Genomic DNA, 27,056 nt, shown 5'->3' with positions numbered 1-27,056 from the left:
AATGGGTGTCTCTTTCAGCAGGCGGCCAGGCCCCGAGGAACAGAGAAGCCATTGTTTGAGCCAGGGGTAAGCCAACGCTCTCCTCATTAAAGCGCTGAGCTGAGAGGAGAGGACTGTAGTCGCCGTGAAGCCGAGGTAAACAGGACATTTTTGGCACATTGGCTGCCTGTGAGTTCACATTTGTAATAGTCGTATCAACTATTCTGACATGCGAGTAGCGTTGTCCAACTGTCTGGAAACACCAGTAGAAGAAGAAGTTCATCGTCCACCTGTATAAACAAACACTAGCTGCTAGCCAACTGAAAGTAATACTTCACCGATTAGCATTTAGCTTTGTGTTACTAGAATAGGGGAAGTATTTTTGAAAACCTCAGTTTCCCCTGAGTGGAGAAATATCTTCATTCTTTTCTTTGTTACGTGCCCACCAGTGACACTTCGTCGTGTTAGCGTAACTGTTAGCCAAGATGGCGGACGCTAAAAAGGGCAGAATTAGCATCGCAGTGTCACTGGTGGGCACGTAACAACAAAAATAATACTCAAGAAACTGAGGTTTGGAAGCTTAATGTTTCTAAAATACTACCTCTATTCTAGTAATACAAAGTTAAATGCTAATCGTGAAGTATTCCCGTAAAATATTTAAGTTCCCTTCTCTCTTACATCTATGACTTTCATTTATGATTATTAGTCAACTAATATACTGTTCTTCAAACAGTATATTCGTCTCCTCAGCAGGTTTAGTGCTTCACACTGCTCCTGTGTTCGATAAACCCCCCCGGAGAGGGCAGGAGGACATTTACATAAATCCAAGCACGTTTAATTTACTGCTCTACAATCTCTTCCATCCATTTCCAGCATTATCAAAAAGTGGAATTACGTTATGTTTACATAGCGCAGTAGGCAGTCATGATAGGAGCAAGCCTCTACATGAACACCACTCACAATGACAATCTGAATGAATTGCTGTGTTTACATGAAGCCTTTTCATTCCGATCGGGCTTTTATTCCGGTTATTTGCGTCCACACAAACATAGCTCTGAGGAATGTAGTCACATGACAGCTATACATTTTGACAGTTGTATAAATAGCGCTGTCAATTAGCTCCTATTAAGGCTCGAGATGGCTTCACTTAAAGACACAGGATTAGGACGGGAGAGCTTGAACAGTTACGCCAAACCAACTGTGACAGGAGAAGGAGCTGTCGCTCACGTTCAACCGCATCCTCCGACTCACGCGGTACTGGACGCATGTGTCTGTGGCGACGTACAGGGAAGCTCTTGTCTCACTGCTGTAGGTGGCTCAACAGGTGGAGCATGAAACTGTATCTGGCGCGTACGACAATAGAAGTGCCACGCGTCAGCCCCGAGGGGAAAAGACACTGTGAGTCGTCTAGTCAGAACGGCAAGAACTCAGGTGTGTGCGCGAGTGCACGGTTACAGACAAAGTGCATCATAAACATTCATCTTGGGGCATGACGTTAAACCATATCCACTTTTAACATTAAGATGGTCGTTTGTACAGTACGTTACACGGGGGAAGGCAAACCTCGAATGTTTATATGGTGTCAGGAGTAATCAATCACTCCCCGTGTCCTGTGGCCATCCGCGGTGCGGTGTAACCCATCTGCAGGCTCAGCAGCATTGGCCTTAACCTTTCAGGAAGTGACAGTAATGGAGTGTGAGGTAACTGTGTGTGTGGATTCATTCAGTTGTCATGCAACACTTGTTCGAGTGTGCGTGTGCACGTGCAGAGTGTGCAGAGAGAGAGCGGTTATTAGAGTTCTGGAAGCCCCTCTGGTCCAGCTAAACTAATGACCTCGCAGCAGGAGGGAGGCGATGATGGGCACTGTCTCTGCCAAACGCCTGGTCGCCTTCAAATGCCTGGCTGGCCTCAGACACTTGGCTAATCCATCCGTCTCTTACGCTCACACAATGGCGAACTCCTTCGAAAATAAAAGCTCAGGCTCCAAAAAATTGGGAGCAGAGCAAAGGAGGAAAAGTCATTCTCCATGGAGGCTTTACAGACTGTTTGACTGGATTAAGTGAATAGTTTGTTGCTTTAATAAGCAGCAGAACAGGCGACGACATGTACAGCGTACACTCACTCTGCTCTACAGCGCAATTCTCCTACGACTCGCCCGTGCGTTAGTGCTAACTGCACGTTTGTTTACCGTAAAGCACATAGCAAATGCACAGCCACATTTGTATACTCTCGTACATGACAGAGAAAACCTTGGAAGCCCTAGTTTGACACAATGTGTGTTTAACCCTTAGAACTGCTTTTTTCCATCACTATGTTTAAACGTACAGTATACACAGAGGCTGTAAGAATGTGCAATATAGAGTCAGATATCCTTTTTTTTCAGCGCAACCTAGACAATCTGAAAATGTATTTTCACCAATTATATACACACCTGAGCAAAAAGGACTCAACATGTTTAAAGTCGGATTGAATTTGTGAAATTTGTGAATATGTCACAGTTCAAAGTTCGCTTGGCTTGTTTTTATGAACAAAAACTAATGAAAAAACAGTCTATTTTGTGACTTCTGCACAATTATTGCTACTTTATGTCAAGACTAAAAATGAGATATAAAATGAATCAGAACTTTGACTCAACATCACATAAGACGGAAAAAACACACATTTTTTTAAAGCCTGAATATGTGACCTATGAAGACACACCCCCAGGATGTCCATATAAGGACTTTAGTGTGTATTATTTCCATGGCAATTTAACAGATCTGTGCTACATAAGCACTAAAGGCCCTGGTATACTTCCACGCACAGCGTTTTGGAACTGCGCGCAAAGAGCAAACTGAATTTCCACCTCACCAGTAGGTGGAGTATTATGCCCCGCCCACCAAGCAGAAACAGAAGAAGTAGTCGCCAAGGATAGTCGTCCGAGCCTCGACATGGTGAACCTCATCGGACGGACCTTTCAGTTGATGAGCCGCTTGAACCAGACGTGTCCTAGGGAGCTGTAGCGTCGTTCTCTTCTTCTTTGGTAGGAATGCGTCCTATTCCCTGCGTCCGGACTTGTACCGCCACCCGGTGGTGAAGTCAGAGACTACAGGACCCTGGCGCGCGAGTACCGTATACCGGGGTTTAGCGATATGCGGCGTGTGTGGACGTATACCGGGGCCTTAACATCGTCACCCAAACACGAGCTCGACTCATTTTTCGTAACCTTCAATAAAATTTTATTGAAAAAAAGTACCAATAAACAACAAGAAATCCAGAAAAAAAAAAAGATTTGTAGAGCAAAGCTCCATATGTACAGCATATTGCACTACATAACAAATTGTCTTTACTTCCATAATATATCAACAACCAAAATATATATAAACAACAACAAACAAAAAAAAAAACGAGTGCACAGTAGAGTCTCGACAACACACAGTCAATGTTTACAAAAATGCTACATTTTCGCTGGGTCTCATTTCTTGGTATACAGAGAGTGTGTGATAATCAAGACTTTGCTGAAACTGAGCAGTTAAAGGCATATTCCAGGGTTTTAGAAATACATTTACACTTAAATCTGTTTTTTTTTGTAAAGGGCAGATATTTCATAGATACTATTATTGGATCACGAGCCAAATCCATGACATGTTTTGGTTTGCTTGGCTTGGTTTATACACCATGATGAGATGTGCAAGGAATGTTCCAAGTTCATTTTTATTCATATACTGTATATAAAAGAAAAATGCCCTTGAACTCATGGACTTCATAAGGATCCCACTTCTATTTAAAAACAAAAAACAACAAAAAAACTGTTTACAAGCATCCTTATAAAAGCAGAACCCTTTTTCTTAAGAAAATACATTTTAAAAAAGTTTGTTTTTTTAAAAAAAGACCATGAAGAAATGTTAAAAAAAAAAAAAATAATAATCAAAAACCTTCCTCAAAAAACTTCAAATTTATATAAAGTGGACTACAAAAATTCAAGACACTGCGGTTTCCATAAAATACACATCCCACTCTAGGGATCCCCCGGTACTCACATACAGTATAATGTGAGGAGTACAGTTTGGGAACCTCACTCCAACAAAGCTAATACAGGGCACCGTGGTGGCTTGTATCCCTTTCCAAAATGATCAAACAAAACAGACCATCGTTCCAGTGCCCACTTGGTCAACGCACATAAAGACAACTGACACATGGCAAAGATAAGCCCAAGAAAAGTAAAAAAAAAAAAAATCCAGAGCGTATACTATACACAAACACGTGACACAGATAAGGGACCCCGGCGGGATCTCTACAGACACAAAGTACTTTCCAGTGCATGTTGATTACAACACAATGATCGAGATCATAGTAACACATTGACCAACAACACCCGCTCCCCGCGACGTGAGAGGAATAATGAAGGCATCCGTGTCGTTAACAGAGGGGAGCGGGAGATCCCCAAGACTGATTATTTATAAGGGGAAAAGGTCACAGAATTTATTTTGAAAATGACATACTGTGAATCTGATCATGATGACAGATGGAAGTGGACGGGGGGGGGGCATGGGAGATAATGAAAAACTGGATGGGTCTGTCCCTGGAAAATCATAACAATTAAGTGAAACACTACACCCACAATCTCTTTTTTTTTTTAAGAGTATTAGAGCCCCACTTCCCTGCAGGCTTAAAGGGCAACAGAGCCCAAACTACAAACCTACAAGGGGATGAGTAATACTCGTAAAAAAATATAGACTCTGGTTCATATGCATAGACTGTTTATAAAAAAGGGACAAAATCTTCAAGTTTGATAAGCGAAAGGAAGTATGACTGAAGTAGCACTTAGTTGCAAAAATAACTCAATTTCAATGGAAAATCAACATCAGAGAACATTTTCCTGAGATAATAACAGTCTTAATCACTAGTTGCGGGTCTGTTCTAGTAGAATATGATGTCAATTTTCTAAGTTCACGGGAAAATTGATTAGATGTGAGTGGACACCGTATGATTGACAGCTGGCATTGTGCAACAGGTGCCCAACTGAAGGTAAAACTCGCAACTCGAAGATAGTGTCCCGTTTTTATACGCAGTCTTTGTTTATATCACATGTCAGGAAACCAAAAAACTAAGGAAAAAAATAAAAGTAATTGCACACACGAGTGTATATGGTAGAAAGAAAAAAAAAAAGGCAAATATACAAACAATAAATAAGAAAGGGGAAAAAAAATAAATTACAACTTAAATGAGCCAATGAACAATACCCATGTAATGAAGGAGCAGCACAATGAGGAAGACAAGAACCAGTGGTGAGAAGGGGCACTACAGGGACTGGCTCAGCGTTCAGGATCCGCAGGAAACTATAACCACAACCACATTCAGTGCACCTCACACACCTGTTTTCTACACGCTCAGTAGCCCCCCCTGTCACCGCCAGCCTCACGCTCCTCAGTCAGACTGTACCCTTTATGTGTGTGTGCAGAGAAATAATTCAATAGGAAATGTTAAAAGTGAAAAGAAGAAAGAAAAAAAACGAGAAAAAAAACACGAGCGGATGGAAAAACCTCGGGTGGTTCGGTCATAAATAAATGCACGAAAAACACTGCTCGCCTTCTCACCATGTAACAGATTCTCAAGGTTACCAGTAGCCCACAAAGTCTGTCCCTGAGATATCTTTAAGAAAATGAGAGGAAACCCTAATTATGCAGTGATAAACTTGACACATTGTAAGGAGCGCGCGTAATTACAGACCCCTGATATGTACTGCTCCTTGGGTCCAAACATTGGCCTGGGTTCAGCAATGAAAAACACACGGAAACAAACAGCATCTTCAACAGTGTCTTAAAACATATTCATATTTCAACAATAATTACAGCCTTTTTTTTCACTTTTGATTAATTTCAGAGACTGTCTGTCTGTCTGTCTGTCTGTCTGATGAGACAGTGGTGGTTACACGGAATTTTAAAAAAAAAACAGACAATACGAGATCACCCGACAGAACATCACATGATGTAAAACCCCATGAAGGTATAGCCTGAGAGGAGTCGTTTCTGTTTCACAGATCGATTATTATTATAATTATTATTATTGTTATTGTTATAGTTGTGTTGTTTGGTGTTCAGAACACACGCAGGCGGTGGAAAGCCACCCCAGGTTTTAGGGGGAACCTTTCAATCGAGGCACGAGGTGCTGCTACTGGAGCCTGAAACACATGCGAGTCTGAAATGTTGGTGGAAAGTGGAAAACGAGAGGTTCTCGCCCAGTGACAATCTGAACTCTTGTGTTAAGGGTGTTAAGTCTAGTGCAAAAACAGTGGATCCACAGCTCCACTTCAAGGGCATGGAGGTCTGAAAACAATCACATGGAAGAAAGAAAAAAAAAAAAGAACACATCTAAAACTACGGGCTAATTAAGGCCAGAGTGAAAAATGAGTGACTGGAGAAATTAATATTGAATAAGACTTGGCTGTAATAGCTTTGTTGTTGTTGTTGTTGTTGTTATTTCTGGAGGGAGAGCACGTCGCTTTACTAGAACTAAGAAATAAGTCTTCACTCTACTGTTCTAATTTAGTGCACAGTGCCTAGACCTTCAAACATTTCCTGTGCGCACGATAAACACGGCACACCAGGACTTTAATCTAAATACAAAACGACCGTAACATGGCAATTACAGCTTTCTGTGTCATGTGCTTCTAACGTGTTTTATGGCGTTTTTTGGAATCTGCAGGAAAATCCAAGTAGTAGTAGCAGAATTAAACATAAAATAATTATACCTAATGTATTATAAGTATACAATGATTGCCTTGTATGAATTGTTGTTTTTTTGTTACCTCAGAATGAACCTTTTATATAATTTGAAGGCTAAATGTTGCCAAATTTTACACCCGGTACCTCTAACAAGTATGAATAAAGCTGTCAAATGAACACAAATCCTTGGAGTTCTGTAATTAAACAGCATTAAATACCTCAAAACTGGGTAGAGTGCCTGAGACGGTGTACTTAATTACCTCCCTCCACTGAAAAACTTCCTTTTCTTAACATTCATGACAGCATCAGTGCCTGCTTTACGCCTGATTGACGTGTTGTTGTGTTGTCGGCAGTCACCGGGCTTGTTTGACGAGTGAGGGATGTTAATTACACTCCGCCTAGAAACTTTCCACGCCATTAAAAAAAAAGAAAGATGTTATGGTTTAAGCACATGACAGAGAAACTCCTGCCTCAAAACAATTTTAGCAAATGAAAATGTTTTTAGATTAAAGTTGCCAATGTGCAGACGTCTTCACGCGCAAACACTTCCCATTTTCCCGTATTTAAACGTAATGCAATAACGGAGTAAATGAAAGAAAAAGAAAGAAAACAAACACAAAAGATAAGTTGTGTTGAGGTGGGGGTGCAAAATGCTTTGTTCTGAGAAGTTGCCTCTTTGGAAAAGGAAGTAAACCAACTTGACGGATCACCTGGGAATCTTCAATAAAGAAATAAAAACACTTCCTAACAATCTCGTCTTGCATGTCAAACGTTGCTCAATACTCATTCTAGGGAGAGGACACATTTGAATAAGGCATCATTCCCAGGGTCTGTGGAGGTCATGTAAGGTGGATACATGTCGAAGTGCAAAAAATTTAACTGGAACAATGTACTGTACAAAACGACGACACCGCACGTGTATGAAAATATGAACATTGTCCTGTAGAAGGAATCTCAGAGCATCATGGCATCTTCTTGGAAAGAAAAAAAACCTGCGACTTTTTATAAAAGTTGGTCGTCTCCGTCCCGCGGTGACCTTTTTGTCTCCTTTCTATCCCCCCCCCCAAAAAAACAGACCCGTGTTATATTTGACAGTGCCATTAGGAGTCCAGTTCGTCTCAGAGATGAAGGAAAAGGGACGTGAGAGGAAAACCTCCTCACCTCCGTCTTACTCCTCCTCCACCTCCTCCTCTTCCTCCAGCAATGAGCCCCCTGTCAAACACAAGGCTGAGCAGAGCTGCTGCCAGGCGCCACCACAGCGGCCCCCGGTTCCTTTGGTTTCGATGATACTGAAATGACAAATGAAAAAAAAAAACGTCAGTGAAACTCAATCGTAAAAAAAAAAGAAAAATAACAGAATCACATGATACAGCTCCTGAAAAAGTCATTCGTTTAGGTTTTCAGTGCGAGTCGAGGTGTGAAGTCGGCTGTTGTTCGCTGATTGACAGCGAGAACAGTGAGGGGTCAAATGAGAAGAGGGTAAGGCAAAACCAGACACCAGAACGGAGCCCATATTTTCACAACAGTCTTCTTGTGTCACCAACAATGCTTATTAGAGAGGTTTCTCTTTGTGAGCAGGATCTATGCACAGGCCTCCCAACATTTTCATCATCGGATCACACTGTTTTCTCCCTCGTCTTTCTGGCAGAGAGCAGCAGCAGGAGGAGGAGGAGGAGGAGGAGGAGGAGGAGGAGACTCTCGGGACCGGGAGCCAAAATGGATTGAGTGTGATTAGAGGGATAATGCTATCGCTGCCATTGAGAAGCTGAGATAAGATACCTGCGCCAAAATGGGATTAGAGGAGCTCTTGATGAGAGGCAGGGGGCCTGCGGAAAACACGGCAGGTACGGTGCGGCAGCTCGTCTGCAGGCCAGTGTTTTCTACTCTCAGGACGTAACGGTTGTAAATGATGACTTTATGACCTCATATCACTCCATCAAAGGAAATAGCCACAGTATTGTGTGGTATTTGCGCATTTGTTGGTCGTAATTAGGGATAATTATTTATTTTCAAAGTAGCAAATTGCGATGGCTGCAGTTTAACCGAATAATTTAATTCATTAACCTTAGAAACAGTTCATATTATTAAGTTAACCTCCTTGCATTTAAGTATAGTAGTTCATATCCTGATGGCATCTCATATGATAACACTTTAACTGAAGCTTGACTATAAAAAAAAATACACAATCCAGCAAAACTCAATTGCAAATCTCAGAAAAATCACGATTAGATATGTTATCTAAATCATTCAGCCTGAGTATAAGTAAGAACAGTGGACAGTACCCATTGCTTTATCATTGCCTTGGTTATTAATGTTTTAATGCAATTAAATTGTAATTAAAATGAAATTTATCTTATCTTGATACTCCCTTTGGCAAATATTTATAAATTTGTCCCAGAAATAATGTGCACCACATTAAAATAAGGAGATGGTTTTTAAAAGGTATTAAAATCCTACTTTTATTTTTTCTTGGCAACATGTTTATGAAGTTTATGAAAACCCAAATATCTACAGGCAGGAGATTAAATAGGCCACATTTACAAGATTATCGAGGTGGTGTCCAAACATTGACCCAGTTACCAGCCAAGAAACTGCCATTGTGATAAGCCTCTTATCAAGTTGCGCTGAAAATTACAGGGTGTTGCGTAAGCTTTGCCAGGATCCAACCAGCATGTGCTCTTACTACTCACTTACTCCTTCAACACTGAACTGAAGTGAACTCAAAAATGGTAAAAAACCTACGGTAAAAACTGGTGGTTATTGATAAAACTCTTGCCCGGGGCTATTTTGTCAAGGACGTTTAAAAAAGCGTAAATTCTGCTTTCCTATAAACACAGGTGATATTTATATGCAGGAGCTCACCAGGATACATCTTAAGCTCTGATGGCAGCCAGCGTGCCTCAACTTGGCTAACTTGGCCTACTTTTAATTTGGTTTTAATTTAAAACTAAATGACTTAAGAGGCTAGGGGGGGTTGCAATTATACGTACGGATAATTGCACGTCAATCTATATAATATTTATTTGAGTTTCGACACGAGGCGGTAAAAGCTGCGGGGGTAAGAGTGAGTCAGCCGAGGGATTTATCACATCACGGCGCTCGTGTGTTTACTACAAGCTCCGCGAGAAGCAATTCATCTTTATAAACCGAGACAGAGCGATCACGGGGCGCTGACTTCTTGCCCTCCACTCCATCGAGCCGAGAGGGAAACACAAGAGAGGGACGAACAGAAAGAGGTGCACACCAGCCTGTTGCAACGTAGTCATGACTCATGCCACCAACTGTCAAAAGTGGGGACCTATGTTCTAAATTTAGCCCGCGATACAGAGGCTAGAGTATAGCCAGATGCACGGTGTCATCAGTGTGACACTTGCCCAAACACTAGCCTTATCATTGTCCCATGTGGGCCGTCTGTCAAAGCAGCTGCTCAGAAGCTCTGTCTTATCTCCTGAGCAAACAGGCCCGCCTCGATAGCAAGAACCTGTGGATTAGTCACGTCAGGGAGGAGACAAGGAGTCAAGGAAAAATACAAACAAAAGAGCAGTAGTATTTGATGATAGAGAACAGCACACACTGACACCGCCATCCTTAAAAATCATCACGCGACAACAAATGAAAAGCAAATATATCTCGGTGTGTTTTTATTTCCAGTGCCGCTCCACTCCTCCTCATTCAACAAGTACTGAAAGGAGAGAGTGCCATGCCCTCACTGGAAGAGTGAAGTGATAAAGCCGCAGAAAACTGCATGCATGCGCTGCACACACACACACACGCACGCACGCACACACGCACGATATTCAACCCAGCTTTCAACACCTCCTATCAAAAGCACCAGGAGTCGTCTCTCTTTAAAAAAACATGGGGGTGAAACCCAACACTGCTTCTTGCCCTGTGCAGGCTGAAGCAGTCTTCCTTCCATTGTGACTGTCATTATTGCCGTGTCTCAAATGGCGGGGCCGGCTAATGTCAGCCGTTCCTCTGGGGACCTCACAGTCCCCTCTAGCCCTCTCTGACTGAGGAGCAATTTATCTGTCAGCATCCACCAGCACTCCTTCGCTACCTAATCCCTACTCTTGCCCAGGGGGCCGCGGGCTCCCATGGAGAACACTCAGAGCCACGTCGCTCGCAGATCCGTCAAGACGATGGCAGTCAAAGGCACTTGGATTGCTCATGGACAAGTGTCTGTGCTGACTCGCCGCATTCACCCCATTGACAGGGGCAGGCAGGAATGAGAAGTGACGAACAGTAACGCTGTTATTAAGCGACTGACAGACCGTGTGATTGTGAGAAGTGAAAGACAGTGAAAAAAAAAGGCAGAAAAACAAGTATGGGTGTATCCATGCATGAGCATGTACACATGCATGCACACAATGTTTACATACAAACGTGTAGCCAGAGCCAAAAATGAAATTTGCCAGTCTGCACATCCAAAAAAACGCAAAAAAAGACATCTGCTATGTGAACACACACACACACACACAATAGCAGAATACCATTTTACTCGGGATGTGACGTCACAGGCCATTCTCACTCTGACTGTCCTCGCCGCTGTTTACTCAACCAGCACAACAAGCCCAAGCCACTTCCTCATCCCCTGACCCAGGTCTGCCTCTGTCGTGCGTCAGATCCCCACAGCCGCTCTCACTCACACACACACACACACACACACACACTGCACAGCAAACCTCCTCTGACTGTCTGCTCATCTGTTGCCCTGCATTTGTCTGACAAGTCACAATTCATGAGTCATGCCGCAGTGTGAATAAGCTAATTTTGATAAGCGCGTGAGAAAATCAAACTGTCTGACACTTGAGGGGATGAGGTTGAAAAAGGGAAATTATATTCAATGCAGGGCAGAGAGGTTTTTAGACAAACAGAGCTGGTTGTTACTTGATCATTTGAGGTTCCTTCCCTCCTATACAGGCTTAAACCATCATTTAGGACAGCACCCCTCCCCTGCTTATGACTACACAGACCTCTTATTTGGGTGTCTCTTGTGGCTGCTGCTTGCAGAGAGAAAGGAGCTGACTGGAGACTCCCAAGAACCACAGCTGCTTCCCCCGGGGCTCACATGCAGAGCTTTGGGTTACAACATGTTTACCTACTCCCGCTGCTTCTGCTTTTTCCCCGTACACATCCGTAACGCGTGGACATGTGTGTCGAAGCGCGCACGTGCAAAGTGACGTGCATCTTTGGCTGTAAACCACTTAAGCAACAAGACATTTGCAATGTGCAGAAAATAGCTCAAGGGCTTTAAGTGTATTTTTGATGCTTCAGCAAAATGAAGCAAGAGCATGTCATAGTTTTTACGGCACACCCACACAGAAGTGACATTACGCAGCACATTGACTCAGTGGACAGTGTCACCCTGACCACAGTGCTGGTGTTTAGTTTGAGGCATCCTCCAAAGCACACTAAGGAAACAGGAGAAAAGTGGACAAAAGTGAGAGAAAGAGAGAGAAATAAACAGGAAGAGGAAGCAGGGGGAGCCTGAGATTGGTGAGGTTGGGGAAGGGCTATCCTGCTTCTGCCAAGTCTTTGGCTTTAGGGAGAGAGCGGTGTGAGACTCTCGGCTTTAAGTTCGGCATGTGTACAGAACAACCAAAACAAAGCTTTATAACATCAACAGGAGATCCAAAAATGAATACAAACAAGTGTGTTGATGGTCTTGCTAATACGTGGACTGCACATGAACCCTCTTGACCTCCACCCCCCCTCTATCTTGATCGTGGTTTACCAGAATTACCAGCATCACCCAATCATAACGCCGGTAAAAATTCAAAACAATAAGCCCGTTTTGGACGATAAAAGTGACTGATTTAATAAACTTTCACTAGAGATAAGTGAGGATTCAGTGCAAACCTCAGATACGGCACAGCATACATGTGGACGATGGTAGCAACGGGATGATTTATCGACTTGGTAAAGGTCACAGTTTGTAATATGTAAGTCAAGTTTGGCTATCAAAGTAGAAGCCAAAGTGTCTGTCTGGAGTTTGTACAGTCACTGAGGTGCATCATTCCTCCTCACCAGTTGCAGGTGTTCCCGGTGAAACTGGTCTCCTATCAGCTGGAGTTTCTGGCCAATGACGGCCTCCACACTGCGCGCCACAGGCCGCTGCCGGGGAAGCTGCTCCATCCCGCTTCGCTCTTCTTCCCGTTCTTGTCGCCTCCTCGCTTCCTGATCCCCGAAAAGCTCAAAGTGTGCTGGGAAGTGCAATCGAAAGCCTGCGTTGCCTGCAGAGTGTCAAGACTAATATGTATTAGTCTGAAAGAAAGAGAATGGTATAACAACCTATTTAACAGCACTGATGTCTGACAGTGTCAGGACAGTATTTTCTCTGATGTGATTATGACACAAAAGACACACAGATATTCTACTGTTCAACTCATTAGAGAGTTTCACCCACACACCAGTGCGGGTGACCCAGATGTGAGCTCATTACAGAGCTACTGTGTAAATGGTGCCACTGTAACTTTGTTGTCTCTGATAATCACTTCTCTGTGCAGTTGCTGCTTAGTGCAGGTGAGCACTTTTGTCACGTCCATTCAGTCCCAGTGCCAGTCTGGTGCCTTTTGAATGGCAAAGCAGCTGGGTACACTCCATGCAGACCATAAAACCTGCTGTGATCACGACTACCAGGCGCCAGAGGTGACATCAGCACAGCAGTACTGTTTCCCATTTCTCACAGTGAGTCTCACATCATAATTTTGCACTTCAGTTTTATAACATGTTTATCACGCACGACTCAAAGTTCATTTTCATGTTTGAAACCCTCGTCCTTACCGTAGAAGAGTGGTCTGGGCTCCTCTGCGACTCCACAGGGCAGCATGCCGTTGTTCTGCGCCAGGGCAGGCCCAGGTGTTTGTGTGCCCCGGTCTTCACACTTTATCTCCCTGAATGTTGTGCGCCAGCAGTGGGGGTCTGGCTCAAAGACTTCATCCTCCTCATCGTCCATGCGAGGGCACTATGCGATGAGGAACCTTAAAAGGTACCAGTACAGAGAAAGACAGAATTATTGTCTTGCAGCCAGTGCATAAATCAAACACATCCCAGGCTTCTGTCGTGGTGGACTTCAGAGAAATGTCTTTTTCTAAGTATTAGAGCAGTCAAAAATCTTACTCTGGAAAAATAACAAAGAGTTGAGGCCGTTGTCTTCAAGTCAAACAGGTATTTATTTGGGGATCCACAAATCAAACACCCAGTGAGAGCACCGAAGTACACTGAAAAACAGTTAATGGAGCATCTCTATTTATCCTCTGAGAAGGGGCCACCCCCCACTTCTTTGACCTTTATTTTTGTTATTACAAACTAGGTGTTTTCCACTATTAGCTTTTGTGAAGCTTTTCTAAGCGTGTTTTGACACACTTGGTGTGAGGCACGCTTGGTGTGAGGCTAATGAGGCTAATTTACGACCTCTACTGTAACACTTAGTGCAACACAAACTTTTCAGATGATCCTACTGTAGCACACAAACATTTGTCAGAGCAGACTCATCAGTAACACACAATACAAATCAGAGTACATTTATAAGCATATCATCGTTATTATAGCTTGATTGTCATTATTATTCACCTGATTTCTCCAACACTTCCTTCACTAATGAAGGGTAACCTTGAACAAGTCTACATTAGACCTGATGAGATGATCTCACACACATTCATTACTGCATGGCATTCATTATCATTGCAGGCAACCTGTCTGGTGCATAATGAGCACTCCCTCAGATCAATAAAATCTCAATGGACAAGTTGATAAAGAGAGAATGGGCAAATGGTCTGCCTTCCTTTGTGAGAAAAAACCCCTCGGTGCTTATTTGACAAATGCTGTGGTCAGGAGACTCAGCAGAGCCACAGTTAAAGAGGGTTTAGTGGACTGGGCTAATTGAGAGGTAGAATCTCAACTGTGTTTAGCAGCTACGTGAACAGGAGTCTTGCTCCTTAACTACATCTCCCACAACTACCAACATATATAGGGTATTTTGCCACAAACCACTGCACACACCAGTGTTAAGTACATATATCATATGTGGACTGCACATAGAATGTAAACCTCAGCACAAGAACAATAACAATCTAAATACATTGACATGACTCATTAAATCAGTTCTGCCACAGTACCACAGAACGCCAAGGAGCACTTGGAAACTGCTCAAATTTAAAGGATGCACTCCACTCAACCCTGAGTCACACTGCAGGTCAACGAGTTATCAAAATACGGGTGAAATTCAAGTTGCCTTCGCAACTAACCCCCAAGTCACCACTGAGTTGTAATACAGGGTTATACTACTACCACACGTCCAAATTAGGGTCCACGGCAAAAGCATAATGACAGTCTTTGAGGAAAATCCTGAGACACTCTCCCTGGTCTGGTCTGTCAGTGTGCCAGCTCCCCGAGAAGCAGTTTTTATTTTCTTTGTTAACCCAACATAAGCAAATTGGCCTGTCTCTAGCATGCCCAGACCTCACGATATATACTGTGTGCGTTCACAATAAACCCTGTGTGTAAAACCACTTAATGCTTTGTTTTGACAAACACAGAGTAAGAACACGGCAGGCTCCTTAAAAAAAAATACCTAACTTCTGTATATACAAGGTTACTACATTTGCTGCTCTGCTGTGCACTGTGTGAGCTGTGTGTTTGTCAGACAGTGGCTCCCCCTGCTGCAAACCCAACAACCCTGACAAAAGGGAAGGAGGAGGGAGAGGGGGAGGTGCGGGGTGAGGGAGGGTGAGCTGTTGGCTCTGTTATTGACACAGTTCATATTCGGTCTCATCACATCGCACCCATTTCCACTGTATCTCACTTTGTGTGCACATCCACACCTACAGTCAGTGACACGTGACCTTGTCGAAGAAGAAGAAGAAAAGAAAAAAAAAAAGTCATCCATCCAAAGTCCTCATTATTAAACGTACAAGGTCGGTCACATGAACAAATGATGTCACCACAGTAGAGTTTGCACACTAAACAACAGTGCAACACAAACGTTTATATTGCACGCATATCATGCACGTGTTATTTTTTCAGGAAACACGACAGACACACATATCACAGCAGTACAACCACAACAACTAATTAATCGACCGATTAATAAACAACTATTAAATAATTTCCCAGCTATTTTTTAACAGTTAATTCATTATTTATTACAATAAAACCAACTTGAATGTTGATCCTCTGTGAAAGTAAACTGATTATCTTTGTTGACGGGATCAAACAAGTCATTTGAGGACTGTCGTCATTTAAAAAATATTTTTTTATCGACATTTGATGAATAAAACAAGTAAAAGTGCCCATTATCAACAGATTAACTGGTGATCGATGAGTTGCAGCGCTGCACAGAAACCTTATATCCATTCACCGACTGACGCTGCTGTAAATCGGGAGAGCCGGTACATTTTAAACCGGTGTTGTTCGCTGTCGGAGTTCTACTAAACATCACTTTTACACGCGAAGCTTCGACGTGTCGCTAAATTAAACTATCACATGTACAGACACGAATATTTAAGGAAGTTTCTTTCAGCCGTCGCTGTTGTTATTGCAGTTGTTTTCCGTGTTCGCGGTGTCTCTTCACATTAAATAGTCCGCGCGTGTGTGTGTGTTTGTGTGAAGCCGCTGGCGTGAAAGTGTGTTTCAGAGGAGCTTACCCCAGAGCCGGGTCTCGTTGTTATGGCAGAATAAGAGAAATGGTGAAACAATGTCGGACAAGTCGCGTTTAATATCCAGCTGAGAGCAGACGGGGCGGCTTTTTGAGTTCCTGTCACCTCCGTGGCTTCGTCCATACTATGAGGAAAACTGTGGCGAGCCGATTTCATTTCGCCGACGTCAGCTCCAGAGTGACTCCGCCAACGGGGCGTGGCGAGGAAAATGAGTAAATACAGCCACGTTAAAGAAGCCGGGCTTTCTGTCGGCAGAATGCCATGCGTCTCAACGAGGCAGCGACGCGTCCCCTTTAAGAGGGATGTGTCCTCAGTGTCGGCAACCAATCATAGAGTTTGTTTTTATCCCGCCTTCTCTGTCGCGTATTCAGACACGTGGACGGGAAATTCCCCGTAGCACGAGACCGCACTTACACTACTACTGTGCTCTTCTGCGGCTCAGAAAATAGCCGCAACTGACGATTTTACTACGTAAAGTGATTTGAAAAGAAAACACACAGCTATAGGGTATATGAACAAAGATATAAGTATGTTGTATTTTAGCCTATGACCATGAATACTAATGGCCAACTAGACACCATGAGCTATGATTTTCTATGTGTATTATTATTATTATTATTATTATTATTATTATTATTATTATTAATAATAATAATAATAATAATAATGATAATAACAATAATAAATAATAAATAAATAAATAAAAGACATGTCTTTGGCTACAATTTATTACAATGTTATGATATTAATAAATTACAGTATATATCAGATGCATGTAATGGCTACCAGCACCAAGTAATACAACTGTTTATCTGCACTGCAGGTGTATTGAATGCATTTCTGTACAATGACAACAAAGCTTTTCTTTCTTTTTCTTACTTTCTTTTCCACCATCCATCTGTCCAGCCATCTATCTTTCTGCCTGCCTGTCTTTCTATGTCAATAACCTGACACATATTAAGTGTATTTAATCATATTTTCACATTTAATTGCCAGTATCATACCATAGTACGGGGATCTCAAACTCACAGCCTGCAGACAACATGCACTGCCCCATACCTGATGTGTATATGTATGGCAGAGAATACAGGTTGTTTTCTCACACAAAAACATTTTATACTCAAAGTTGAGCCTTACTTACACTTATGATGTCAAGGACTAATGACTCTAGAGACTGACTTATCGAGAATTGGCAACATTTGCTATTTCTCAACCAAATATTGTTGACATTACATATATAATTGAAAATGTACGGTGTTTCTCATCATGTCTGCTGTAGATGAAAATAAAGCAATTATTTTTATGGCTGTGTACAGGTAGTTACTCCTTCTAGGAGCACATGGGTTTTGTGCTCAGGAGTTTGACAGTTTTCCATGTCAATGTTGGGTTGATTGTAGCATGAAAGGCCTGTTGTAATGAAAGGCCGTGCAGGTGTTGGTGACCTGCCTCCTCCCCCCCCTCCCCTCGGGGCTATCTCTGATCAATCAGCCCTTGGACAGCTGGAGCTTAAGCTGACCTGCATTCTCCCACAGTGCATCGCCCTGCCCCCCAACTCCTCTCACTCTCACCCTGTCCTTCAGCTGTGATCATGTCCCATCACTGAGCTGTGTGAGAAGTCACGGTTCTCCGCTTCACACTAACCTGCCTGAATTGGACCTCGTCCCACCTGTGGCCCATCCAAAGTGGAGGGGATGCACTGTGGAAGGGGTGGTGGTGGTGGTGGTGGTGGTGGGGGGATTGGTTTCATCACTCACTGTTATATTGGCAACCTGATCACCTCATGCACAGACAAGCGCTGTAAACAACAAAAGAGGCAAAGATGTATGGGAGCATTAGTTACAGCGTCCTTTTTTTCCCTCAGCCTCCATCATTGTCGGTGCAAAGTGTTTGCGTTGTGGTAGCAAGTGGTTCATAAATAAGTTCCCATTGACGCCTGAGAACCCTGAGAGAGAAGGCAGGCATCAGTTTATGTTACAATAGAAATAGATTATACTGTATCAAAAAGGCAGACGCGTGCGTGCACACACACACACACACACGCACACACCTTTACACAAGTGTGCGTGCACATGTATGCACAACCAAGCATGCACATGGCTGCACAATCACATGCCCTAGTTCCTCTGTAACCTCAAAAGCCCATTCTCTCTCTTGATATCTCATTCTCTATGTGGATGTGTTGACGAACAGCACGCACGCACGCACACACACACACACTCGCGCACACATAACTGTCCAAAACATTCTCAGCATTTGAATCCTGCCTGGAAACCAGAATGCAGAATGGAGGGATTTAATTTGCTCCAACTGGACGTTTTCCATGGCAACTGCATCGTAACCACAAGCCACTGACATGAGACATATGCAGCTCAGTGACCCAGTGGCAGAGATCATATCATGGAGCACTGACCCGATAACCAAGGGAGTCATCTTCAGCGTAAGAAAGGCCTGAAGTTGCACAGTCATTGCTGTCCCTCGTATCACTGTAATTGGCGAAGTATGTGGGGGGGGGGGGGGGGGGGGACAGCATCATCAGGACCAGTCTGGACCATTCATGCATCCATGTAGGCATTCATATAAACCTCCTGTGTCATGTTGTTTTTTTTAAAGTAATAATTGTGCAGAAGTCAGAAAATAGACTTTGTTTTTTGTTCATAAAAACGAACCAAGTGAACTTTGAACTGCGACGTATCTCCAGAATTTCACAAATTCAATCCGATTTTAAAGGACTTTTTGATCAGGTGTGTTTATACAGTTGGTGAAAATTTATTTTTTTCATCAGATTGCCTAGGTTGTGCTGAAAAAAAGGGATATAAGACACTCTATATTGCACATTCTTATAGCCTCTGTATATACTGTATGTTTAAACATAGTAATGGAAAAATGCTCCATGTTAACTATGACGTGTGCCGCTGCCTTTCTCGGCCAGGTCGCCCTTCCGAAAGAGGACGCAATGGTTCTTTTATTTGGTTCAATAAATAAAAAATGGAATATATGCAGTGTTTGACATCTGCGTAAGCCAGATGAGGACAAACACTCACCCACTGCTGTACTTGTTTTGTTTTCCTTACAGGTCTTTTCAGGTGATAACGTGTTGAATAATGCACAGGGTGTGGAGAGGTCAAGTGGCGTCATTTTGTGCTTGAACTCTTTTAGAAATTGTGACGGGGCGAGGCTTTTTATGAAGACAAGACACCTGATATGAGTGGCGTAACGGAGAGCGCTGACATAAACAGCTACCTCTGTGAGGACTGTCTGGTAATCATAAATGCCCTGTCTGACCGCTGCACAACTCACACATAGATAGATAGATAGATAGATAGATAGATAGATAGATAGATAGATAGATAGATAGATAGATAGATAGATAGATCTGTGAGGTGCATCCCTCCTGATATTGCCAGTAAAATATAAGAATGATGATGTTCTTTATTCCTCCCTTGAAAAGACCTACACAAAAATATACAAAATATTGGATTGGTCTTTTTAGAAGGGTTTTATTTGTGTCAGCTTTGTTTGGGATTGATTTCTTCTTGTCTGAGTTACTGTCAAACCTTGGAAAACATGCCAACTGACTCAGCCGACAGAATCTACAGCTTAGACGTGTTTATTTCTTCCTCCTCTGCGGGAAACGAGGACGACTGAGACTTGCATTAAGGGCGCTGCTGCTGTACAGTACACACACTGACCCTTCACTGAACCAACCCCCCACTTGATCGTCTCTGCAGGCGACTGCCATCCTCATGCCTGATACGCTGTAGTTTACATTAGAGCCGAGATGCATTGAAGTCTTGGGCTCCACTGACAGCAGGTAATGCTTTCATGCCAAGCGAGACGAATCAATTAAAATGCAGAGGCCTGTCTTCAAAACTCTCTGGGTAATTTTGCCCGACAGCTACTCATAGGCAGGAGTTGTCTGGAAGACCCTGAGCTGCACTTAATGAGACTGACTGGTGTGTCAAGCTGCTTTGCTTCTCTGGAGTTCTGCTCACTCAGCAACACTTGTGAATAAGATTGTACTATCTGGAGTGGGGAGAGCTGACCAGTTATGAAGCCTTCACAAAAAAAAAATGCACCATGTTTAATCAGCTGAGCACATTAAAGCCGGGCATGTCCAAACAGCTGTGGACACGTGTGTCTCCGTCTCTCCCAACGAAGTGATGCAGCGCCGCGGTCTCCAAAGCCGCGCAGCAAAGAAGCAGAAGATCAAGACTTGGAGGCCGCACTCTGTGAATAAATCAATCTCACACCAGGGTTATGGCAATCCTGAGAGCAAACACATCACTTCAAATGAAGTGAGCACAAAGGGCTTTTTTTCCCCTCCACTATTAAAGGTGTCACACTGGTACTTCTTCTCTTTCAAATGCTGATATTGTTCTCGACAGGATTATCGTCGTGCTTTCATGAGGAAATCCCCAGAGGACACAATAAAACGTGATCAAATAAAAATGACAAATGGCTTAATATTTAATCATAGTTAATCATTAAGCTGGTTTTTTTTGTTTTTTTTCTCTGATTACAATCAGTGCTCTGGCTTTTCAACGCGTGCAGGAGCACAGCATCTGCATCAGGATGGCTCAAAGGCAACTTGCTGCTGCATGGAGGTCCAGCGAGGAGGCCGGCAGAGCGGCGGATGGAGTCTCAGCATCAGTGGCTTCTATCATCAGTTACTAATTATGCTGCCTGTGGGCTCCGCGGGGTCCGGTTTCAGCTTTGGGCTGCAGCCACCAAACACTTAGCATTCATATTTAATCACACGTCATTATCCACCGACAATGTTGAGCGGAGACAGAGACCTTACCTGATACGGCAGAGAACCAGAACGTATCAAAGACAAACCGCTACCTGCAGAGACAATAAAGAAGCAACACATGAGCGGATCCCTGTCGATGGGTGTTCTGAGAGTGACTCAACCTCTTTGATGCTAGTTAGTCCCCCCTGATTCTGTGCTTTCTCAGCAAGTTGGTCCTTTTCATTTCAGCTCCTTTTATTTTTCTTCTGTTTTCTGGATCAAAGAGCAGAGAAAGCAAACAAAGGCTAATCCTTTCTCCTCACAACCACCGGCTTGTTGCTGGGTTATCAGCTTAAAGTCGCCATGATGTCACACTTTTTTTCTTTTAGGTGTTAAGTCGGTGGACATCAAATATGACTTTGCTCCGTTCAGAAGCACCTGTCCCTGTTATTGTCATGCGGGTGAAACAGAATATAGTGACTCACGCTCGTCAGTTATCATGCAGTCAAGACAGTTTTTCATAGCCGTCAAGTGTCAAGTGTTCTTTTGATTTGGCTGCAGGTGTTAATAACGCAGGTGTTCAGAAAATAATGTTAGCAGTCCTGTATCTGACGTGCTTCAGCGGCTCCTCTCTGAAGCCTGTCTGTGCAATTTGTACTTAACACTGGTACAGACAATTGTGCTGCACTCAAAAACTGGAGAGAAACTGGAGAGGCCCCTGAAAGATGCAGGAGCTATTAAACAAACAAGAAATGCAGTATTCTCTTTCCCTGAGCTGCGAATCGACACATTTACATTTAGTTTGTCCTTTCTGCCGACACCTTTTTTTACCAATTTTTGGAGCAATTTATGATTTGAGATTATTTTTTATGATACAAATATGTACAGTTTGAGTGTCATTCTTTAACCTGAGGCTTGGTGGCACAATCCATGGCTCCTTCACTCCTCCAGTGGGTGAACTATTGAACTAATGGCCATGCCAGCGCTGTGTGAATCTATATGAGTGTGTAAGCCTTGACAGTTGTGCCATTACATTACAATTACGTGTCATTACATCACATTTTTTAGTGTGTGATATATCAGCGATAAACCAGTGGCGTATCCATGTGCGTCTGGAGAGACCTCCGTACTCGGTTCAGAGCCCGGTGTTGCTTGTAGAAGTGTAAACAAAGCATTTAGGAGTCATTTGACCCCATGTGGGGACAAGTAATCAGTGTGTGACCTCAGACGCGGCCGTCTCTCATTACTCATCGCAGACAGGAGGCCAAGAGAGAAAGTATTCAACAGGCACATACACAAACCCTCAAACCCCCCAAACTCTCCGAGGCATGTCCGGCAAAAAATGCATACATTTGCTCACAGGCATAGATGCAGAAATGGAACAACAGCGCTTGCACGCGGATATAAAAAAAAAAATCATCTTTCATTTCCATCGCGCTCATTTTCATTTTTAGCATTTTAAAACGTCATCAAACTAAACCTTGTGATGAAAAACATGAAACAGAATATGCCGAAGGTGTCACGAGCCATAACGATGAATTATTCATTGAAGAAAAGCAGCCTGATAGAAAATCAATCGTTCAATCCCGATCTGATACACGGCCTCGTGAAATATTAGCTCAGTTATCAGCCCACGGACGCTGCTTAATGTACATTCCATTAAACATTTATACTCAGAGTGTGTCTAGCATGTGCACGTATATACAGTATATGTGTGTCTTTTGCGTGAGAGTGTGTGTGTGCGTGTGAGCTCTAGACTGAGTCTGGACGTCTGGGCTTTGGGGCCAGGGGTCACGTAAGTGTGGTGACCTCCGGGCAACGTTGCGCCAACTCCCTTGTGGACCACGATGAAGTCAGATTGGCTAATCCACAGAAAACAAAAGCACTGTCAGTCAGGCTGGACGAACCATCAACAACAGCGGCAGCAGCCTCGGCCTGGGAGACTTTGACGAGGCCGGGCACTCGGTATACATGCAGGGCTCCACTTATGGGATATTGATGATGGAGCGATGCCGGGCTTTTACACCACTGCTGCTAATGGTCTCTAAGTGTTCACTGGTGAAAATGGACCATGCATTTTGTGTTGGGTTAAATAGGATATGCTCATTACGGCTGCGTTCCGTCTTTTATTGTAAGTGCTTTTGACAATTGGTCTCCAAGTGTCGAATAACAATCAATGCCGGGGGGCCTTTAGAGCAACGTACAAATGTACAAAACGTATTTATAAACCGCGTCCCAGAGTCTGATCGAGCAAACAAAGACGGCCTATGTTTGCCAACTTGAACGGATTATTCAAATCCCTTTTGGAAAACTATAATCCATCTCACGTGTAATGGGACGGCGCTTATCGCTCGCACGACACTGCTCTGCTCACGTGTGACTGAAATGCTTTGTTTTCTGGTTATTGTTTGGGTGGATTGTTGTGGAGCTGCGATAAGCTAAATCTGCTCCTCGAATGGTTTCCAAAGAACCATTATAATTGACATTGTTTATGCACTGTCCGCACTCGTTTTGGCACCAGTAAACGGCGACAGTGACAGCTTCCTTTACCGGAAGAACCACCGATGGCTCCTGAACTCATCCCCCACTTTTGGATGATGTCATTTCAACAGCTCTGTTGTTGTTTGAGAATATTTAACCCAGATACGCAGAACGCTGGACAGGACGAACCAACTTGAAAGGAGAGAGGGGGGTGCGAAGAGATGCGATTATGAGAGTGAGCCGCTGCCACTGCTTGACCACATTCCGGGAGTATGAGGTGACCGGGTGTTGACTGCCCCACGGGGAAAATCCCCTTTGATAGTGCTCCTATCTGCACAGCGATCAATACATAGCACCGCGCTGATAAAAGAATGCGGCTCACATCAAAGCACACGCCTGCTACGATATGAGGGGGGGATAAGTAATAAAATGTCAATTATTAATGGAGGGGAAGGGTCCCCTTTCAAGTGGGAGAGGATTTAGATAATGAAAATCAAACAAAATCCATTGGCCAGAAATAACATCCTCAAGATATATAAAAATAAAGTAAAAAAAACAATATATATATTTTGCTTTATACCAAGCAAAAGGCTTTTTACGTTTGTTTTTGTGTTTTTGTTTGTGTTTTAATTATTTTGTTGTGTTTTACATGTCTTATTTAAGTGTCTTGTTAAGTCTTTTGTGTTATTCTTTGTTATTTTATTGTGTGCCTTTAAAGCAAAATCTCGTTATGTCCTCATAATGACAATAAAAAAAGGTCTTGATTCTTGATTCTATTGCAACTTAAACATAGAGAGGTGCACTCGTGCATGACGAAAAGCTGTAACCCTCAGACGACCTTCAGCGCAGCTGTTGTGAGGCTGAACCTGTCACCCTCACCTCCACATAACCCCAACATCTGTCCTACCACACTTTGGATGCACAGATCCATATTCACAAGCACCTGAACTCTCCCCACATCGCTCTGTGGCTCTCGATCGATATTTCCCCTCCGGGTTTGCCTTTGTTCTTTCATGTTTTGATCCAGGTAGCCAACAAAGTTTTCTCTCATTTGAGATTGTTGAGTTCACGGCGTTTGATGCCGCTCGTCAGAAGGTATGATTTATTGACCGGGAATGCCTCTGATAATCAGAGAAAGAGACGTCGGCGCAGCACTTAGGACCTCCTCGCTGTTACTAGACAATGTAAAAGTTCATGTCATATCCCTCATTGTGGTTGGAATGTAAAACATTCATGGTAAAGGGACTCGACATATGGTTTAACGTGCATATTTCATGTCTCCGTGTGGAAAACAAAACAGGCTTTGCTATAAAAACATCTTGTTTGTGTTTTTGCCCTTTTCACTTTGCCGAGAGGCAACTATGCTCTCGACCTCCTCCCTGCGATGTGAAACAATCTGTGCGTGTGTTTCTTTTCCATGAAGTTCACATGAAAGCAGTCGTATTGATTTCCACGCAAATGATGCTGCGAAGCTTTCTCGCCCACCTCGAAACCTCCGCTGCTGCAGCCTGGGCGAGCTCGGCGGAGGGTCCTGTTTGTTTATTTTTCCTCTTTTGCCTCGACTGTAATTACAACAATGGCTTTGTTTGCCTTCGACGATTTGCTGAAGTGAACTCCTTGACATTTTCCTTTGAATATTAATTGAAATTTCCCGGGGAGATTAAGCAATCATTATAAATAATGCAGCGCGGCTGTAAATACATACATCCATACATTATCATCACGCGAACAGTCTTTGACAAGTGTCGGAACATATATGTAACAACAAGGCAAGAATATCCCACAGGCCTCAATGTGATCATTTAGGAATTCATCTTGTGTACAAAAGCATTTTCACAGCTTTTAAGCAGAAGTCATGAAGGGGCTGGTCGCTCAGTGGGTGCAGTGCAGTTTCTCCCTCCGACCCTTCCGACCCTTCCTGGCTGCCTAAGCTGCTCCCTTTGAGAGGCTAATGTGCTGACTCTGGGATGGACCAGCACTCAGCAGGGAGCTCCTGACCACCTGCAGCTGAGGACAGACCAGGAATGATCACGCCACTCGCAACAAAGGCTCCTCTTTAGGGTCAAGCTGGGATCCATATAGTTTATACCCCTCACTTCAGGGGAAGCAACCAGACAGGTTCTACAGCGTGAGCCATTAGGGGTGAGGGGGTCACATTTCTATTATAGTATGATACAAGTGAGGACAGGCAGTCACTATGTTTACATTGTCATTAGAAAATATCCAACCACTGTGTTTTCTCTGGGTTCTCCTGCTTCCTCAAACAGTCCAAAAACATGCAATATGGGGATTAGGCAATTTGGAAATTCTAAATTGACCATCGGTGTGGATGTGAGCATGGTTGTTTGTCTCTATATGTGGTCCTGTGATGGACTGGCGACCTCGAAGCTCCCAGTTTCCTCTCTTCTCATTATCAATGTCAGCACAGTCCTTCCACACTGTTCACTGTAAGTTTCTCGACACAGTTCAGAGGTCCCCATTGCAGATCAAAGGTCTTCTTTTTCTTAAAAAAACATACAGACCAATTACCAGGACTGCCTCAATGGCAAGGTGACTTCAAGGTAAACCATGAAAGGCCCAGGTCAGGAATGAACACATGAAAATAAAGCATGATTTATTTTCTGTAGATGATTGAAAACCACTTATTTCTAATCCCACTCATGTCTCACTGCTGCATGTTCTTTACAGACACTCACACATTCAACCTTTCCTACACAAACCATTATAGATCTATAATTCCTTTTTTTTCTCCTGAATGTCCAGAGACCCACATAAATATTATATTACAGCCCATTTTCTCTCATATTTCAACAACCAGGTCTGTTGTTTGTTGTTGTGTAAAGCGTGCTGGAAAGAAAAACAGTGGAGGGCAGCAGTACAGCACATCTCTAAGTGTCCAACTGGGAAATCATTTTTATTAGAAGAAGAAAAAGTTTAAATTTCTACTCCTTATTAGTGGATTATTGTCAGGAGGGAAATCCTGACAAACATGTGTCAGGCAGACAAACGGAGCTGCTGGCAGCTTTTCAGACAGAGACAGAGAGTCATGGACACAATGCCTCGACACAGCGAGAGTGATGTCATGGCATCTCCTCTGTCAATATTACTGCTCTTAAACAGAACAGTCGGGGGGGGGCGACAATGACGATCCACAGAGCTCGTTTAAACGCGGGCTCTCTGTCAAGTCACTCACACTGTGCTGAAGTGTATCCACTACAGTATGTAACTCTAACCCCCTCCTATGATGAAGTCATGAATTCATAATTAAAGTGTATCTGTTGGCATTTCACCAAGTGAGGTCATTTCTTTCACCTCTGATTTTTTTGAGGTGAAGAATGGCTCTTTTTTTTATCAAAAAATTCTAATTATATTTAGAATATTATTTTCTTCATCTGCTTCATTTTGGATAGTCAGGGATACAAGACACCAACGTGCTCAATATTCTTTATATCATCTGACTTCATTTAATTAGTGAGTAAAATAGAGTCGAATGAGGGACAA

The 27,056-nt window shown here is 43.2% G+C and overlaps 1 protein-coding gene across 1 annotated transcript; it reads right to left on the bottom strand.

Annotated features, from left to right (window-relative positions):
* Window positions 1–3,157: 3,157 nt before the first annotated feature.
* bmf1 (BCL2 modifying factor 1) lies at window positions 3,158–16,489 on the bottom strand. Its single transcript, XM_058615861.1, has 4 exons — window positions 16,331–16,489; window positions 13,470–13,666; window positions 12,714–12,919; window positions 3,158–7,972 (listed from the first exon to the last, which is right to left on the bottom strand). The coding sequence occupies exons 2-4, from the start codon at window positions 13,639–13,641 to the stop codon at window positions 7,841–7,843; spliced, it is 510 nt and encodes a 169-aa protein (XP_058471844.1). The 5' UTR covers window positions 13,642–13,666; window positions 16,331–16,489; the 3' UTR covers window positions 3,158–7,840.
* Window positions 16,490–27,056: the final 10,567 nt, after the last annotated feature.

Source organism: Solea solea, chromosome 18 (assembly GCF_958295425.1).
Source record: "Solea solea chromosome 18, fSolSol10.1, whole genome shotgun sequence".
Classification (NCBI taxonomy): Eukaryota; Metazoa; Chordata; class Actinopteri; order Pleuronectiformes; family Soleidae; genus Solea; species Solea solea.
Note: the sequence above shows the minus strand (reverse complement) of the source record. Positions and strands in the feature narration are given on the sequence as shown.